General features: G+C 25.6%; 1 protein-coding gene across 1 annotated transcript in view; it reads left to right on the top strand.

Moving 5' to 3' along the window:
• The window catches only part of LOC129611782 (loricrin-like), a 54,116-nt gene extending 46,783 nt beyond the window's left edge, over nucleotides 1-7,333 (top strand). Inside the window, exon 2 of the mRNA XM_055525089.1 lies at nucleotides 6,002-7,333. Coding sequence (XP_055381064.1) covers nucleotides 6,002-6,034 — 33 coding nt within the window. The 3' untranslated portion in view covers nucleotides 6,035-7,333. The remainder of the gene's footprint in view (nucleotides 1-6,001) is intronic.
• Nucleotides 7,334-19,689: the final 12,356 nt, after the last annotated feature.

The raw sequence follows: 19,689 nt of genomic DNA, 5'->3' as shown, positions 1-19,689 counted from the left end.
TCAATAAGAGTATTAGAAAGAAATCATGTTTGAAAATCATTTTAAAATATTCTAATAATCTTGAACTAATATAATTCAATAATATTTTTGAAGTTATTAATTTCTTAATTAATTAAAATCAATGAAGTAAATACAGAATTTCACGCTTAATAAGCAATAATTTTTAAAATTCAATTAGCCTATGTATATTATATAAACCTATATGCAAAACCAAGAAGGAAACATTTGCAACTCTCTAAAAAAAGTATGTGTTTATTGATATATTGTTGTTCTTAGGCGAATTCCAAGTAGATCTATAGCCGTGTCCGCCCTTTTGTTGTTCGAACGCTGATTTAAGAATGCCATTTGTCAAGCACACGTCATGTCGCTATTCAAAACGAGGCTCAAACTGATACCTGCTGCATAAGGTCCGAGTAATCGAAAAAAAATTTATCAAGGAGAGCCATACATCAAAAAGGTATCCAAAATTTCTTCAACTTTTGTTTGGCGACTATTTGATCATCGGCCCTTAACTGTCCTCCGTTCTAAGAAAGGCCTTTTACTATTGTAGACTAATAATAAAAAAAAATCAATTAAGATTTTCTATAAAGAAGGTGTCGAAAACTTTTCAAATTCTATTCAACAACTGTTTTGAAAATATTTCTGCAAATTTTTAGACCCCAGAATAATATTCGAAAAGGAGGAGATATTTTTACTCCTCTTTTATATTAACAATAATCACAGCAAATACAATTTATTTGAATTTATTAATAATTACTTTTTAATTCAATTAAAATTAAAATATTATATTGTGTTCTTTATTTTCCAAGTGACTTCAGGAAATACTGTAAGATTACTTATTTGCAAAATTTCGAACTCTATCTCATAAAATAATATTTTAAGAGTTTTGAAAATTATTCTTTTTGTAAAAGACTCACTTTGAACAATTCTTTTTTGTTATGCTTCTTAATAATTGATCTCTGACCCATACCCGGAACTGAATGTGCTATCCGATTTGACATATTAATACACAAGCTTTTGTATACACTTTTTTATACAGATGTATAATATAAATCAAAAAATTCAGTAAAATTATAAATGATATCACTATTTAATATTATGTATAACTTATTTTATTAAAATTAAATTGAAAAAAGAAAATTGAGGAAACAATCATATAAATTGGCTATGCGAGTGAAACAATTTGGACATTTTTATCATTATTTTATCAATCTTTGTTTTTGACATAAAAAAAAATCTATTTTATGGTTATCGTAAATATTTTTACGTGTATAGTGTATATACGAATATATTGCTTATGTACATACGCATAGTATATGTATAATTATAATAATATTTGAATTATAAATTTTTATATAAAATAAATAAACATATATTCACATATACATGTACAAATATATTATTTAATATTATTTACGCACAAAAAAAAAAATTAAAATAAATTTTATCTGTAAGGTACACTTTATTTAAATGTCTAAAACATCAATCAATCTTCTTTCGAATTTCAAAATATTATTTTTTTTTCCTTGCAAAATAAAATAGAAAAAAATAGTATATGAAAATATAAAGCTCCTCCATACATTGTTTTCTTTGAGGCAGAAAGTTCTTGAAATGGAAATCTCTAAAAAAAAAAATTCAAAACCTAAAATATTAAAATATTGAAGAAAATTCTTCTCTTGCGGTACCCATATGTGATATGTACAAATAAGTGAACCTAAAAAATTTATTGAAGTTTCAGTAAATCGAATCTGAATCTGGCTGTTTTTTTTTTCATTTTCCATTCTCCAATTTAAGGAAATCTAGTTTTTTTTTTCATTTTAGCATTTTATTATTATTATTATGAAAAAAATTATAAATATCTAGATTGAATATTTTTAAAATTACAAACGTACATATTGTGTATTCATATATATGTATATAATATATGTATAATTGCATGAGTACAGAATAGATATCAAAAACGTCATGATAATCCAAGAGAAAATTTTGAAAATTCTTGTTATTTTATTTTTTTTTGTTCTTGCATTAAGAGAATTGAGGTCAAAGAACGCACTATAATCGGATCAAATTAAGTTATCGTAAATAATTGCGTAAGTTTTTGAATTACAAGAGAAAAGATCTCATATGTAGTTGAATTTAGAATCGAATACTAAATCTTGTTGAGTAAAGCTAATCTTAAAGGTTGTCGTTGATTGGCAAATGTACCAAAATTTTAAGCGACAGTAAATTGTTACAATGCCGACTATAGTAATAATTGATATGTACATTCATTTTATCAGAAAGGAAATTATTTAAATATTACTTGCGAGGCTTTTAAAGAGGAATACAAAAAATAGTCACTGTGGTCAAACATTCCCAACTTAATCTACAAACATGTATCCAATTTCAAATGCAAAATTTACATCAATTTTTCTATATAGTAAATTATTTTGTGTTAAATTTAAGGTATAATAATAACAATATTTGACATTCATACTTTACTGTGAATAAATTACTATTTTTAGTTAAAAATATTTTTTGATTTTTGTAAAAGAACACAAAATTTCAAAACACAAAATGTACAAATTAAAAAATCAGAAACTTTTCATGTACATTTGTACGTTTGTAATTCATACATTTGTTCCAGTATATAAATGCAAATATAAATTTCAAATATGTATGTGTGCTTGAAAAATTGCACATCATTCTCATACAATATCAAAATTATTTTTTATATTTATACTTTATATAAAGAGCTCATAGTTAAAATATTCAGGATTTTTACGGATACTACCGGACAAAATAATTTTCTTTCAAAAGAGAAATGAGTAGCTCATAATATTATCTTGCCAGTAATATTAGAATAGCAAAAAAAATATTAATGTCAATTTAAAATATTCTAAACTATTATTACGCACACTTTCACATTTCACATAAAAAAATATGGGAAGCTCTTTCTGTTTTTTTTTATTTATTTATAGAGCATAGATTGTGTTCCGGCTCTCAATTTATTTTATTATAATGTTAAAAATTAAGTTTCTTTTATTATTTTACGCCATTATCTTACACACCATTTGAATTAAAATAGTACACAATAGAATAGGATGTACTAAAATTATTTGATCGTGAAATTCATTGTATTGTAATAATTATAAGTTTAAATTTTAACAAAACAATTCTATTAAATTTTTAATATCTTTCCTACAAATTTTGCAATTATCTTTTTAGTTTTATTCTTTTATGAATAATGAATATAATAAAATTATAATTTTCAAAAGAATATTATTTTAAAAATAATATATTATGATATATATATACAATCAGGATCTAGTATAAATAATTATTATGCATTCATTTTCACGTGTACGCATTATATGCAGTTATACATAATGAATTTTTAGCCATTGAATAAAATTGAGCGTTAACAAAGCAGTGAAGTGACCTCATAAAAATATAAAAGCAAATAAATGAAGCATAATAACGTGTTTGTAAATTTAAAATTCTATATTATAATATAGAAAATTAAAATTAAATTGGCTTATGATTTCACTTCAAATTGAAGTCGAAATTCGGTACGTTCCAAATTAACGTAAATGAAATAAAAAAATTTATTTATTTGGACGAAAATTTTTAGTTTGTACTTTTTAATAAAAATTTAATTTAACATTTGTATAACAGTATTAAACATTAAATAAGCTGAAAATGAAAATACCATTTGAAATATGAAAGTTATATAAACATATTAATTTAGTGTTAATAAAACTGCACTATACATTAAAATGCATCTGCGCCATTAAAACCTCCGAGGTTTTTTCTAATTGAATAGGTAAATTTGTCACAATTAAATCAAATTCATCTAAATTATACATTCTTTCAAATTACATAATGCATAAATTTCAAGAACACAATCTTATTATTACCTGACTTAGAAGGTTTTGTCTTCTACCACATTTTGAAAATAATACGCTGCTATTATCCAGAACCTAGAGCAATTGAGACGAAATTATCTCCAATCATTTTTATTTAAGGAAATATTTTCATTTGTATTTAAAATGGCGGCAAAAAATTTAAATCAAACTTTCAAAATTTTAACGACACCAAGAAGTATGCAATTTTAGTAAAATTTTGTTTTGTTGCTAAAAAAAAAATGCGGCAGATAAAATATTTTCTTATCTTTCAAAAAATTTTCAATTTTATAACTATAATTTTGTATAGAAACCCTATAACTCTCATATCAAGAAAATTTTGCAATTTCAGCTTAAAATTTTCTACTTCATTTTATTTTATGACTATTAATCCTTCAACAATATTATTGAACTGTTTCTATATTGCAATAGTTTTAATGAATAATGCAAATTTTTAAGCATCAGATTGTAAAGTGAAATTTTTTTGCAAATCACAGCTCTGATGAACTCTTTTTCCACAAAAAAAAGGAATAAGCACTTCAATAACAACACTATTGTTATATCTAAATTGAAAAGAATTATAAAATTGATGATTCGAAATTTCTATTAAGGAATTATGGCATTACATTTTATTTGTAATGTATAGCGAGAAATAATGCTCTTAAAAAAGTCTGAAATTCAGATCAAGCCCTCAGTTTCTTTATAAATACTTATTATGTATTTATGCTATGCAAAATAATAAAAAAATTTAGTAACTATTGAGAAATTGTACAAGAATCAAATTCAGGATAATACAGAATTAAAATTTTAAATATTATAAAATCGCTTACTCCATTTAAATTGAAACTGCAAATTTTTTAATCAAAATTTATTGTATCTGATCTTTAATATTAACCCTTATTTGACGTTTTATTCATCTCTTACTTTTAATTTTTATTTATTAAGAAGTTAAATGCGGATATTGTGGAATAATATTCATAGTTACAAGTGCATACAAGGGTCCTTCAATTTTTGCAAAATAAATAAATAAAAATATTTTTAATACCTTTAATAATTCTCTTTATAAAAGTTTTTGTTTATTTTTTTGCTCCAATGCAATTTAAATTGTAATAGAAAAAAGGATAAATTGTATTGTTGCTTTTGTGAAATTTAACAGTGTTGGGATTCAGTATCTAAGGGATTTCATAAACTTTGAATGATGATATTGAGCACAAAATTAGTGTATTTTAAAATATCCTTAAACCTGCACGATTTTTTTTATTCAAAAAATTGTTTAAATTTTATACAATAAAGCCTGAATAATTGTTGTTGAAAAATTTTCTTAACGCCTTAAATTAACATTCATTGAAATCCGCTATTAAATATTATGAAAAATTTTATTTATTTAAAAATTTATTATACATTTTGCTATCAAATTTGGCTTGTATTTTCCTTAACACACTCCTGTTGTTAACTCAACTCAAATGATTAATAATATATTATTTATGTGTTATAAATGTTCAAGTTTTCATATTTAGTAATCTGTATTTATATTTACTGCAATTGCACAAGTTTCTATTTTGTATAAATGCTTATTAATAAGGTATTATGAGTATCAGAAATATACATAAGAATTTTTTCCCATATAAAAAACCTCCAATGAAGAGCTTATTTTTATTATTATTATAATAAAAGTCTGTACATTATAATATCTTCATTACGGAAAAGGATATTTGATCAAATCGTATATTGTTCTTGGAAAATTAGGAAAAAAACGGAATATTTCCGCAGACAAGAAATTAAATATTTTGCATTGTAGAGGGAAAATCCAAGTGACTAAACAATGAATATTATGTACACATTAATTACAATGTATCGTATGAATCATAAAATAAAAAATTGTAACAGAGATTTAAAGTTACAAATTAATAGCCCTTCCGGACTGCAATTATAATCTAATTTTGAAATATTGGCATGTTGAATTCGTTTTAAGTTAATTTATTTTATAAAAGTTCGGGAGCGGAAACCCATTATTAAAATGGAAATATTTGAATTTTTATTTAGTCAATACTTTTTAAAAAAACTAAATTTTATAGGTGAAAATTTATTAATAACATTTTCTTTTTTCTCTATTTCAGGTATGTAAACATTCAGTAAGCAATGAACTTTAAATTTAAACAAGTTTCTAGTAAGTATTATAATTTTTGTCAATACTACTCTTGCATTCTATTTTAGGAACTATGTGTGTACTTATTTCCTAAACAACTAATAATTATTATGATTTTATTTTGTGTACCTCCGTTTTGGCTCTTGAATAATGCTCTGTGCATTGCAGTCTTAAAATAAACTGCATAATTATGATTGAAACAACGAAGGTTAATTTTTAGGACTATCTTAGAACATAGCATTTAACAGAATAATTAATATAGTAATTACAACAAAGAATATTTTTAAAAATAAACGATAAATTATTTACATCAGTGGTTTTCAAGCTTTTTTGCTTGTGGCTCAAATTTTTTTAGCTCAAATTTTCATATTATTACTGTGAAAATTTTCAAAAAAAAAAGTGCAGCATTTTCGAAAAAATTTTTTTATAAATCTCATTGAGAAATTTTATGTAGTGAAATATTTCTAATACGAATAAGTCAGTAAATGACGTAGGGTAAAATTTTTGCAAGATTTCAAACTAATTAGCAGTATGCAGTTGTTTTATTAGAAGAACGATACTTCATTGGTTCTCCGTAACATTTATACGATAAATTTTAATGATTTTATTATAACGATTAAGTTGCACTATAAAACAGTTTGCCGTTCTTATTTGATTCAAAGATTGTTTCAATAACAATCCTGCTTAAAATCAAAAAAAAACCTCGCAGCACGCATACGTTCATAAGCAGAACATTTAGAATGCTTTTCCTACAATTTTTTTTTTTTTGGTTTTATAAATACAATAAATGACTTTCTATTTAGCAAAATTAAAAAAAAAAAAATTGTTAATATATTATAGTTAAATAAATTTATCTAAGATTGTCATAACAGAGAAATTATCCATACTCATTATAAATTTTTGTAAAATTACTCAGTAAAAAGTTATAAACCATAATTTTAGAAGGAATTTTCCCAATTTTAAACAAGTTCAAAAACAATGTCGGACACGATTTTAATAAATATTAATGCACAACTAACGCGAGAAAATTAACGCAAGCGTTAGCAATCTTGTTGCCTAGCATTCTAGCTATAATTTTGTTTCGTGTGTGAGTGTTAACACAACGTAACGTATCCCCATTTACAATGGCGCTATATGGGGATAGCCCTTGTTGAGAAACAAGGCTTTTTACAATAACTTATCCTTGAAACAGCAAAATTCGTATTGTATGTGAAAACTGACATTCAAACTGTTTTTAAAAACTCTTTTTCTTTAAGCCCATATGGAATCTGTAAATAAACAGCTTTTTTTTACAAAACATTAATCTTTAATATCATGAGAACAAAAACTACATGTACAATGTTTTTTTATTACTATAATTACAATCAAATAAATCTCAATATAAAAGGACAATAAAAATATTATTTAAATATCATGTAAACTATAACACTGCATACAATATTTATACAAATATAATTACATATTTAAAAGAAAAAACAATATTTATTTTTGAAATAAGAACATACCATTTTTAATGTTAACTAAATATAAAATATAAAATTCTGCATTATAACACAACTTTTGTGATTTTCTACTCTTTCATAATAATTATGACATTGACCCATATTTTCTCTTTTTTTTTTCCACTACAGTAAAAATTTTTGTACTCTTTCTCCTGACATCCTTTCTAGTTAACATTATTTATTACAATAGAAACATACTGTTTTCAAACTAGAGCACATATGAACATTTTATGCGGTGTATAACAGTACTAATAGTATGAATATTACGAAATATATGAGTTCATGTTATGATTCTAAAAAATGGTGCTCCCTTAAGAACAAATTGGTTTTATATTACAACATAATATCATTATGCGATTCATATAAAAAAATTTTTTGCTCTTACATAATTACACTATATAAATTAGATTATATTCGGGTATGACGAATGTATGTGTACTCATTATTATAATATATTGTGTATTCAAATTTCATTGTGGTGTAGCTTTTATAAAATTAATTATATTAAGTTTTCTATAACATGCCATTAAATTATCAATTTTTTCAATTTAACGATGTGAAAAATTATTCAGAAAAAAATATTTTCCTATAGTTGAAAATTCTTAGCCTAACATAATGAAAAAATTAAATGTGCTTTTATGAATTAGGTTTTAAAGGGGACTGATAATCTAAAAATTGTTATGAACATTGATTTGGGTTACAGCATGGTGATTAGGTTGTTGTAATAAAACTATCACTTGATATTACTTAAATAGCTTAAAATAATCACCCAAACAACCTGTCCTGTCTGATTTCAGTCTGTCTGGTACAGAAATTTTACATATTATATGGTTATAATAAACTTCAATTATTATTCTTTTACAAATTCTCTTTGGACAAAATAATAGAACAAAATAAAGATTAAGAATAAATAACAATTAAAGTTAAAAGTTTTTTCTAAAACAATCTGCTTAAACTGTCAAAAACATTCCAACTACCTTAATATTTACCCCTTGGTTTCCCTCTTTTTAATAATTTTTGTTTTTTTTTGTTGATTTTGTTGATTTTTATGTTTGTTTTCCACTTTAACTAGATTGTTATAAAAGTAAATATTTCTTAAAAGGTGTTTATATGACCGTCGTCTATCTCCCAATACTGTTTTATTTGTTAGCACAGAATTTATTGCTTTTAAGAGAAAAATTGGAAGCAAAACGTGCAAAAAAGAGAAAAAGTACACAAAAAAATTGAAAAAAAAAATGAGAAACAAGTCACCGAAATTGAATTAATTTTCCATATATACGAAACAAAGTAAACGAGTGAGAAGAAAAAAGGAACAATAAAGAAAAGAAAATGAAAAATCCTTTTTTTTCGGGAAAATAAAAATCGTTCACTTTTCGCTTCAGTTGCTCACTTTTTTGTTTACTTATAATGTTTTCTTTTTTTTTTCATTTTTCTCTTATTTTTAACTTTTATTGTGTCGAAAATGTTAAAAAAATCCTAAAAGGATTTTTGTATTTATTTTTATACCCGTACGAACGTATGTTCGAAGGGTATACTAAATTTGCCTTACCGTTTGTAACGCTAAGAAATAACGGTGTTAGATATAGACTCAAGTGTATGTTTTTGATCAGCGTCAAATTCTGAGTTGATTTAGCTTTGTCTGTCCGTCCGTCCGTCCGTCCGTCCGTCCGTCCGTCCGTCCGTCCGTCCGTCCGTCCGTCCGAACGATAACTCAAAAACTAATTGAGCTAAGTTCACCAAATTTTCACAAATGATTTATTGTAGTAAGTGCCAGAACCCTATTTAAATTGGACATGATCGCGGTACCGGTTCGGGTAGCTGCCATACAACTTCAAAATTTATTTGGCTATATCTCAGAAACTATAAAAGTTATAGTATTGAAATTTCACATAAACGAATATATTAGTAGGGCCAATATGCCACATAAAAGTCGTTGAAATTACTTGGCTCCTTCTGGTACCTGCCATACAACTTCAAAAACTATTTGGCTATATTTCAGAAACTATTAAAGTTATGGTATTGAAATTTCACACAAACGAATATATTAGTAGGGCCAATATGCCACATAAAAGTCGTTGAAATTACTTGGCTACTTCTGGTACCTGCCATACAACTTCAAAAATTATTTGGCTATATTTCAGAAACTATTAAAGCTATGGTATTGAAATTTCACACAAACGAATATATTAGTAGGGCCAATGTGTCACATAAAAGTCGTTGAAATTACTTGGCTCCTTCTAGTACCTGCCATACAACTTCAAAAGTTTTTTGACTATATCTCAGAAACTATAAAAGCTGTGATATTGAGATTTCACACAAGTGAATATATTAGTAGGGCCGATGTTCTGGTAGCTGTCATACAACATCAATAGTAGTTTGGCACAACCAGTATTTTGAATAACACATAGTACTGAAATTTTGCATAAATTAATATGTTAATACGGCAACTTAAAGACATAGTCTGCCCCATAGTTAGTTATGGCACATTAGTTATTCGCACATAGGATAACAAATTCGTACGGGTATCACAGAGTTGACAAGGTCAACTCTATTTTTTTTCTCGTTAATATTAATACACACTTGATCTCTACATACTGTTTGTTAATATTATGGAGAATGTGAGTTTATCTCTAACACATGTGTGTATTTTAGATTTTTTCTTTTTGTTAACAAGAAAAGCAAGAAATTCTAAGAAAAAACAATGAAGTGTATAATGATTAAGTGAAAAATGAGACCGCTTCTGTAATTGCCACATTTTTTGTATTTAAGAATTAAGTACTTCGCCCAGTTTTTCTTATATTCAAAATTGTAAAATGGTACTTTAAATTTTTGGTTTGGTGTAGGAAAATCACAATTTACCACCTTAAGCTTCTCAAATTTTAGGCATTAATATTAACAATTTTTTTAAAATTTCGATATAGGTATCTAAAAAATTTATTAGGTATCAATTGCTGTAATGAAAGCCGATAGTGACATCTTCTATATTTACTACTTAAGCTGTCGCTAATAAATTAATGACGCCGTTTTAGTGAATTTAATATTTAGTTTATCTTAAGTAAAATTTATACTAGTGGTTTAATTATAAAAGTGCTTATATAGAATGATATACTTCCAATAAACTGTTTCTGAGAACAAATATTGATATCTTATACGCATAGCTGCCACCACAGGACTATGTAACTAATAAAAAAGTTAAAATACAAATTAAAAGCATAACTAAATTTAGCACTTAAATTAAATTTTTATTTCTATTGAATATTTCAACTTATTTACGAGCTGGTGCCTTCAATCTCTTTATTATATGCATACAGAAAAGAATTCCGAGTAGCCTATATGCATTAAATGGTATGAGCATAAAATATTGCAAAATCTCTTCAAAAGTGCCTATTCAAAAGACATAACTTGATTGAAGAATTAATGGAAAATATTTTTAATTTTCTTTGAAAATTTTTATATATAGCTAAAAGAAATAGTACGAGTAGTATAGCTAGTGTGAGTTTTTATAAAATAAAAAAAATTTCATGGATAATGTCATACTTGAAATACCGAAATTTACTTAAAGCTAACAAAATACCACAAACAAAAAATTATTTTTTCCATATTTTTCTTTTTCATTATCTGATCTGTCTATTAAAAAGTGAGTAGGTGCTGTAAAAATATTAAAAATCCTTGAAAATTATTGCAAGGATTTAAAAATTCTGATATATTAAAAGTTTAGCATAATTTTTTGCTTTTTTTTTTATTCTTGTATTTTCATAAAATTTTCACAATATAGATATTATTTTTCACGAATGAACGTTTTGTATTTCTGAATACGTTTAGAATTTCAAGACATTTTAATTTTATACAAAAAAAAATCACTTTAAAATTAACAATAAAATTAAGATTGGTATATTTCGATAAACCAGATGAAAGAAGTAGCCGCACGTAGAAAGGGGATAACCTTTCGCCGAAACTCCAGAGTATGGAGTATGCAGATGACATAGTCATATTGAACCACTCAGCAGAAGAAATGCAAACAACTATCAACGAGCTGAGAGAAAGGGCCGAAGATTTGGGTCTACGCATAAATTCCACTAAGATCAAATGCTTGAGAATAAACTCTATAAGCCAATGTACTTACAAAATAAATGAGAAAGTAGCAGAATTTGAGTATTTGGAAAGCATGATAGCGACTGATGGAGGCACAAGTAGAGACATAGAACACAGAATATCAAAGGCCGGAATTGCATTTGGAAGGCTGCGGCCGATGTGGAGGTCTACACAAATAGAAAGGGGTACAAAAATCAGAATATTTGATGCGTGTGCCAAGTCTGTGTTGCTCTACGGAAGTGAGACGTGGCTGATTTCAAAGGACAACATGAGAAAAACACGTGCCTTAGGATTATATGCTGCATCTTCTGGCCCAGAAGAATAATGAATGAGGAATTGTGGATTCTGACAAAGCAGGAACCAACCTGGGTATAGATAAGAAAGAAAAAGTGGAAATGGAAAAGGCCACATTCTGAGGCGGCCAACAACATCACTGGCGCGCCAGGCATTAGAATGGAATTCCAAAGGGAGGAGAAGTGTGGGGAGACCAAGAACAACATGGAGAAGAACGGTTAGGACAGAATGTGAGCGAAGCGGCAAGACTTGGTCCGAAGTAAAAAGGATGGCGCAAAACAGAGAGAATCGGCGAGGATATGTGGAAGCCCTATATTCCCTAGAAGAATAGAAAGGAGAAAAAAAAAAATATTTCGATAAGGAGAAGGCACAGCAAAGCGCAATGACATAACCTGCACAAAAAAGAAGAAATTTTTTAAGGGAGGTTTACCAACACAGTATTGTGCATTTTCATCGAAGATGATAAAGAATGAATAGCCAGAAATAATATTAGAATTTTATTAAATTACTTCTTGGCCTTATAGAATCACATTGGAATTTTAAAAATTTTGACGTGTTACTTCCTAATCTGGCACGGTTGGACTTGCTATGCTAAAATACCCTATTAAATAAGCAAAACAAGTATTAAGCCTACTAGTATGCAATTCATAACATAAATTTTTTAACAATAACTTTTTGGTTGACAGTTATAACTTTATTTTATTTAAATTGTTTATTTTGCCTGACATGTTTATCTTCTCTCTCACTTCAATTTAACACTTTTTTCCCTTTCTCATATTATTTTTTTTTTTCATTTTATTTAAATAAAAACAAAAATGGCGATAACGAAAACAAATTATAAAACGAAAAGAGAAATAACTTCAAAAACAAAAAAAATGGATAACGGAATTTTTTAATAATAAAATAAAAACAAGCAAAGCAAACATGGCTTGTAGTGCAGGTACATACATTTTTACACAAAGATTTTAATATGAATGTACATATCTACATATACATATATACGTAGGTATTTTGTTAATATTTTAAGATGAGAAGAGTGTGTACAAAAATAGAATAAATAAACGGAGTGAAAACATTAAAAAAAAACAAACAGTTAAACACACTTAAGAGCTCTCTTAATCTAGCTGAGAAGCAATGAATTTATATTAACGCGAATACTATAGTGAAACTAAATGAACAGTTATTTTGATTTTTCATTTTGTCTCATCTCGATTCTATGTATGTAAGTATACACAGTTAGGTATTAAAATATACATGCATACTATTTTTAAGACCTTGAAATAATCCGTCGAATAAAACTCAAGTGTTATTATTGACAAAAAATGTCAAAAATCAGGATTTTCTACCTCCACCATGCCTTTTGTTTTTGCTTTTTTTTTTTTTATTAAAAATCTTTGGCAATGTTAAAAATAAAACATGGGGTAAGCCTACCATGAAAATAAAAAATATTGTATGTATACAAGTATAACAATAAGCGCGTAATCATATGGTTAAATATGTTAAAGTAGTGTTATTTAACTTTATGATTTAGAGAAAAACAGATATTAGTTTTTTATTATAATATTATGTATATATGTATGAACATAAATGCGATTTAGGAGAGTATAAAAGATGATTACAAAATAATAATGTCGCAATACAAACAAAAGTCTTAAATATAGGAGACGCCTATAAAGTATAAGATATTGTGAATTAATTTTTTGAAAAATGTAGTTGAAATAGAATTATAAAAGAACAATAACAACTCAAAACCTTTTTTTTTTACTTAGTGAAGAATAAAATCACTTTTGTATGGGGTTTGCAACCACTTGAAGTAGTCGGCTGGAATATGGTCATGTATATAATATTCTAGCTCACTACAAAATTCTGCGTTGGTTAAGGGAGTCTGTAAGCCCGTCCGATGACACGATAATTCAGAAACGAATAAAATAAACACCATAAAGTTTTTGAGTTTTAAAGCTCAAGACTTCAACTGCAGTTGGACCACTGCGGGCAATTCGGTTGGGTAGTTGCCTTTTAATCCAATAAGATTGTTTTGATAGTTTAAAACAAAACAAAAAGATATTAATGTGAAATTTTGTAAACGCTACATTATATTTCGAAAATTTTAACTCTCAAAGCTAATATTAAATTATTTGAAAAAATACTAGAGATAATGCTGTGAGAAATTTTTCAGAAGTCTGTCCGTAACTATATAGCCCAAATATATCTTCGAAATTTTTGTGGAATGACTTGGCAGGTTCAATTAACTGTAGTAAAACAGACCCGGTTCCAACTTGTTCGGCGGCCAACGCAGTTTTCAAAAAATGCGCCCTAACGCTTTCATATAGCAATTAACAATATGCAACAAACATTGAACATTGCACATAATAATTGCGTCCTTATTTTTCGGGGCTCATTGCATATGCACACTTGGCATAATATGATAGATTCGGCACTGAATTTATTAACTAATTAATAAAAATTAATTTTAAATATTTTAAAAACAAGTGTATAATTCAGTCGTATTTCAGTGATTTCACAAAGAAATTATGCTGGACGAATAAAATTAACACCCAGAGTAAATTCTACTCTTAAATTAGTATTAGTAATTCTACTCTTAAATTACTCTTAAATTTTAATACGAGTGTACAAGTCGAGTATTTAAATCCATTTAGATAAAAATTATTCTCTTTTATTTTGGCAATTATAATGTGGTCACTTTTAACTCACCTTTCACTGTACAGAACTTTAAGACACTATTGATTGTAACATTTATTAAAATATTTTATTATTAATGTACAATAGCGTGTCCATATAATATTTTAATTTACAAAAAAAAGAAAATATATTAATTTTCACAAACAAAACAAAATTATATTTAATTTCTGCTCCTCAGGCTGACATTTACCATAACTTTTTTGAATAATTTATTGTACCATTTCCACATTATGAATTTTACCCCATGAACACTCAAATTTGTGATTTGTCGAATATACATAAATGGTTTTTTTTTTTTAATTTTTTTTTTAATAAATTACTAACATTTTATTATAATTGTTTGCGGAAATGTTTTCCATTAATAAAATCAAGAAACAAGATATTTTTCACAAAAACAAAATAAAAAAAAAATAAAAAATTAAAAGAAAATCTTAAATTAAAGAGACACACACAATTTCTATTATAATAAAATTCAATAAAAAATGACTTCATTTGAAACTTTATTAAGCTACATGACATCGGAATATATTAAATTATAAATTTTTTGCTTTTGCATACATTACTAAGCTACATTGTATACACAAAATCATCTACATACACATATTATGTATGTATTCTTTAAGTAACATTACAATAAGAGGAAAAATAGAATTTCTTTATATTTTTTAATGTTTTTCATGCATCACATACTTTTGCTTATGCATAGGTATTTACATATTATATATGCACGTATATGTTAATGTTAATATTCTTACAAAAAGAGAAAAAAAAAACAAACATCTGGCAAGATTCAAAACCTTTTCAAAAAAAAATTTATTGAATTCAACACTTAAACCATCAAAAATATTGCCGTATGTAGATTGGAAGAAGTTTGATCAAAAAATATTAAGGATTTAATTTCTTATCAGTCTCTTTTTCTTCTTATCAGAATCGGAAAGGTCTTCAAGCAAATACTATAATAATTTTTAATTCGTTTTGGGAGAGAGAATATTTTTAAATAATATTTGAGAGATTAATTTAGAGGGAAATTGAGTTGAGAAACGTATTTGCCCTGAATTGAGGTGGCGCTGTATCAAAGCACTGTTATTAGATAAGTATACATATAAAAAACTATTAAGTTCATATGGGGTAAACGCAATTTTATGTAAAAAAAAATATGTTACAGAATTTCCAACATGGCACTAGTTCATCTATTTCTCTAATTTGCTGCCAGCTTATTAGTTTTAAAAATTATCACAATCGTGAGCGGTATGCATCAATGAGTGTGAACGCGTCCATATGCTATTGCATGCTGAAGCTGTTATATATTTTTTATATATGAGCTTCCACTAAATTCAAAGAATTTTCTAAATTTATTTTGCAGCAAAACTTTCACATTTTTTACAAAATATTATAAAAGCACAATGAACAACTCCAAAAAAACAAAGGGATTCCCATTTCGCATGTTCCCAATAATAGAAATCCTAAACTTTTCGATTAAACCACGTTAAGGTTTTTTTTTGTCCCGTATAATTTACCTATATTAAAATGTATGTATAAATTTATGTACATATGTACATGGGTTAATTTTAGCATGTGTGCAAAAATAATTTTTCTTCAATTTTATTGCTTTATATACATTTATACGGTGTGGTTATGGTTCTATTTCAACACAAAAAAGAAAATATATAAAAATTAAATGTATCTTCTATATTACGTTATTAAAATATATTATAACAGTTATTTTTTCTGTTCTCTGTCTAGAATAACAGTAATAATATTGATATGTTATAAAATGTGGGACTTATTTGTACATATTATTTAGGGAACATGAACAAGATTGAAAAAAAAAAATATGGGTTCAGTTGCGATAGGGGTTGGAAAAGAAAAAAAAGAAAAAAAAGCAAAAATAATAATATCACAGAGGAAGTAAATGAAGAAGGGCAAGAGACCGTATTATACGCAAAGTATTATGGTAACATGGTAATCTAATAGCAACAGCAGTTAAAAATTTTGTTTAACCAATGAAATACACACACACAAATCTTTACACATACAATACAGAATTTGTAATATAAAAATGAAAAAAAAATAATAATTTAAGACTGCTAAAAATAATGTGTATATACATACACAAAAGTACATACATATGTTCATTTTCAATATGGGTATAGGTTAAAATGAGAAACAATAATAAAAACAAAAAAGTCATTTACAAAAAATCACGTACTTAATGTTTATCAAAACCAAAAATAAAAAACAAAAAAAAAAAAAAGAATAGAAAAAAAATCTGTTCTCCTTACTGTTGCAGGATTGCTGTACTCTTGGCTTTCCTTTTTTTTTCAGTTTCCTTCTATTTTTACTCCTTTATAATAATTTCGTACCCACATTCCTTTCCTCATCTTTTGTTTTTCGTTGTTGTTGTTTCTTTTTTTCGTCTATTTTTAATGTTATTATACTTTACTTTTCTCACACTTATAATTTGAGCTTTATAACTTTTTTAACCTTCGCTCCAATCAATGTATTTTTTTTCTCTCTCTTTTACTTTAAATGCTCTCAACAAAAAAAAAAGGACAACGAAACAAAAAATTGATTTTCCATCCTCATCAGAATGAATCACTTCATCACGAATATTTTTTTTTATAGCATAGCGTATTGCAAGGCATCGTTAGCGTAGCGTTATCAAATTTTTAAGATAACAAAAAAATTTGTGTACATACATAAAATATTATGTACATACATGTGTATGTACACATTAAGCCAACATATTGAAAGATGATATTGAATATTGCTTATATGAGAACCTATGTATAAGTAGGTATATATACATTTAAACACAAATATTAATATAATGACTAGCTGTGAATTACGAAAGAGAAATATTTTCTTTTTTTTTTGTTATATATGCGAATTTAATGCTAGTCGATTTCAATTTTTCGATGCAATTTCCCATCATGTGATATTAATCGTAAATATTATACACATAAATAGTATGTACATATATATTATATAAAGAAATTTTTTCTATGGAACTCTTCATTTAAAGTTGAATTTTATTTAGTGTAAGAAAAAATGTCAGATAATGTACATTGTGATAATAATGTAGGTACACATTATATACCAGTATTTATACTTATAACAAAATAATGTTATTATTGTATATCAGTTACAATAAATTAACCATACTGCTATTTTAGAATAAACATGTTGATTTTGTATTAAAGTGTCTTAATTTTTGTACTATCCACAATATTATTGAAATTTCAAAATCAATTTATGTTATGACATTCATAAATAATTAAAAAATAAATAGAAACATAGTTAAGATACATATGTATGTATGTAGATGTAAATTTTTTTTTTGCATATTGTGGAAAAAGAATTTGTGATCCTATATATGCAAGTTTCGAAAAAATTCCATATGAAATTGTCAGGGTAAAGAAAACTATAAGGAAAAAAATGGCAAAAGTTTAAAATTTTCTAAAATTCGAACGCTCGGTATTCCGAAAGGATATAAAAATATAAAATAAAGTTGTATGTTGGGTTCAAACCCTTTATTAGCCCTTTCAAAAACTATTTTATCAAAAACTTCAAATTTTTTCGTAGAGAATTATTAGTTATAAGCATTTATAAGTCAAAGGAAAACCTTGAACAAATAGAATTTTTTTTGGAAAGTTAATGGAATCCGGAATATCGGAAATCGATAAGATTTGCCATCTAGTTCCAAACAAAAATTTTTGCATATTATTATTGATGAGTTCAACAATGCACTCTCATATTATATCATTAAAACTTCATAATTTTGTAATTCGTAATAATTATTTCAGAGCAGGATATGACATTTCAGAATTATTCTTCTTATTATTTCTTACTGTTTTCACCCAACATACCGATTCCAATTTTTAAACATGATTCAATATAATATTAATAAGGAGACTATTACCATAATTAGAAATAGATTAACATTTTTTAAATCAGTGAGAGCGTGCTAAAAGCGCTCTATGAAAAGTGAGTCTATTTCTGAAATCTGATTGCCCTGATTGGACAGAAAAATTTCCTTACTAGCAAAGAATCAAAATTGTATGAGTCATGGTCACACTTTACTGAATTTTATAAATATTTTATTCATTTCAAATACAGTGCAGTATATTATTATAAATTAATAATAATTATGAAATTTCCAAACAGATTTAGTTTTATTAATATTCTTTAAGTCCATTATTATTTGTAATTTCTTGTTTTTTTTTGTTCTTGTCACTGGAGATTTTTATTTTAATTATTTTTTTTGTTGAAATAAAAATAATAAAGTGATATTAAAATATTTTGAATATAAAAAAGTTTCATGTACATACACACACACACACACACATTTTCTCTTTTTTGAACAAAACCTTTACTGACAATATTAAAATATAAACTTTTCTTTTAAAAAAATTAAAGAAAATATTTATTAAAAATGAATTGTGTTGAAAATGCAGTAAAATTTATTTTTGGTTTTTGTATATAGTTATGACAACAATAATTATTATTAAGAGACCAAAGGATACTTTGTTAATAATTATTATTATTATCGTCCTTTTTATAAATTTTATATATATTTTTGCATTTTTTTTTTATTTATTTAATGAAAAATTTGAATGAAATTTAGTTCAAAGTAGATTTCATTTGTTTTCATATAAAAAAAAATTTTCTTTTAATCCTTGCCAAAAAAAAATGAATTCAATAAAATTTTCTAGGGATTTTCATTTATCATATTTTTTTAGTTTTTTTATATTTGAACAAAATATTAAAATATTATAAAATATTTAAGTTAAAATTTTAATTTAAATAATTTATTTTAATTCCAATATTATAGTGGTGTTTTTCTATTCTTTTTATTAAAATCTAGTTTTTAATATTTAAAAATTATTCAAAATTCAAAATAATAAAAGAATTGAAAAAAATGTATTGATAATTTTATAACAATAATTGTTTTGTTAAAAAATAGTCTTTTATAATTATTTGATCATCTTTTGTCCTTCAAAAAATCATTTCAAATTTATATATTTCTATTGGGCTTTATAAATTTGAGTATACATAGTAGAGAAAATTT

Source organism: Condylostylus longicornis, unplaced genomic scaffold (genome assembly GCF_029603195.1).
Source record: "Condylostylus longicornis isolate FDR11 unplaced genomic scaffold, ASM2960319v2 ptg000055l, whole genome shotgun sequence".
Taxonomy (NCBI): Eukaryota; Metazoa; Arthropoda; class Insecta; order Diptera; family Dolichopodidae; genus Condylostylus; species Condylostylus longicornis.
This window is presented reverse-complemented; position numbering and strand designations above follow the sequence as displayed.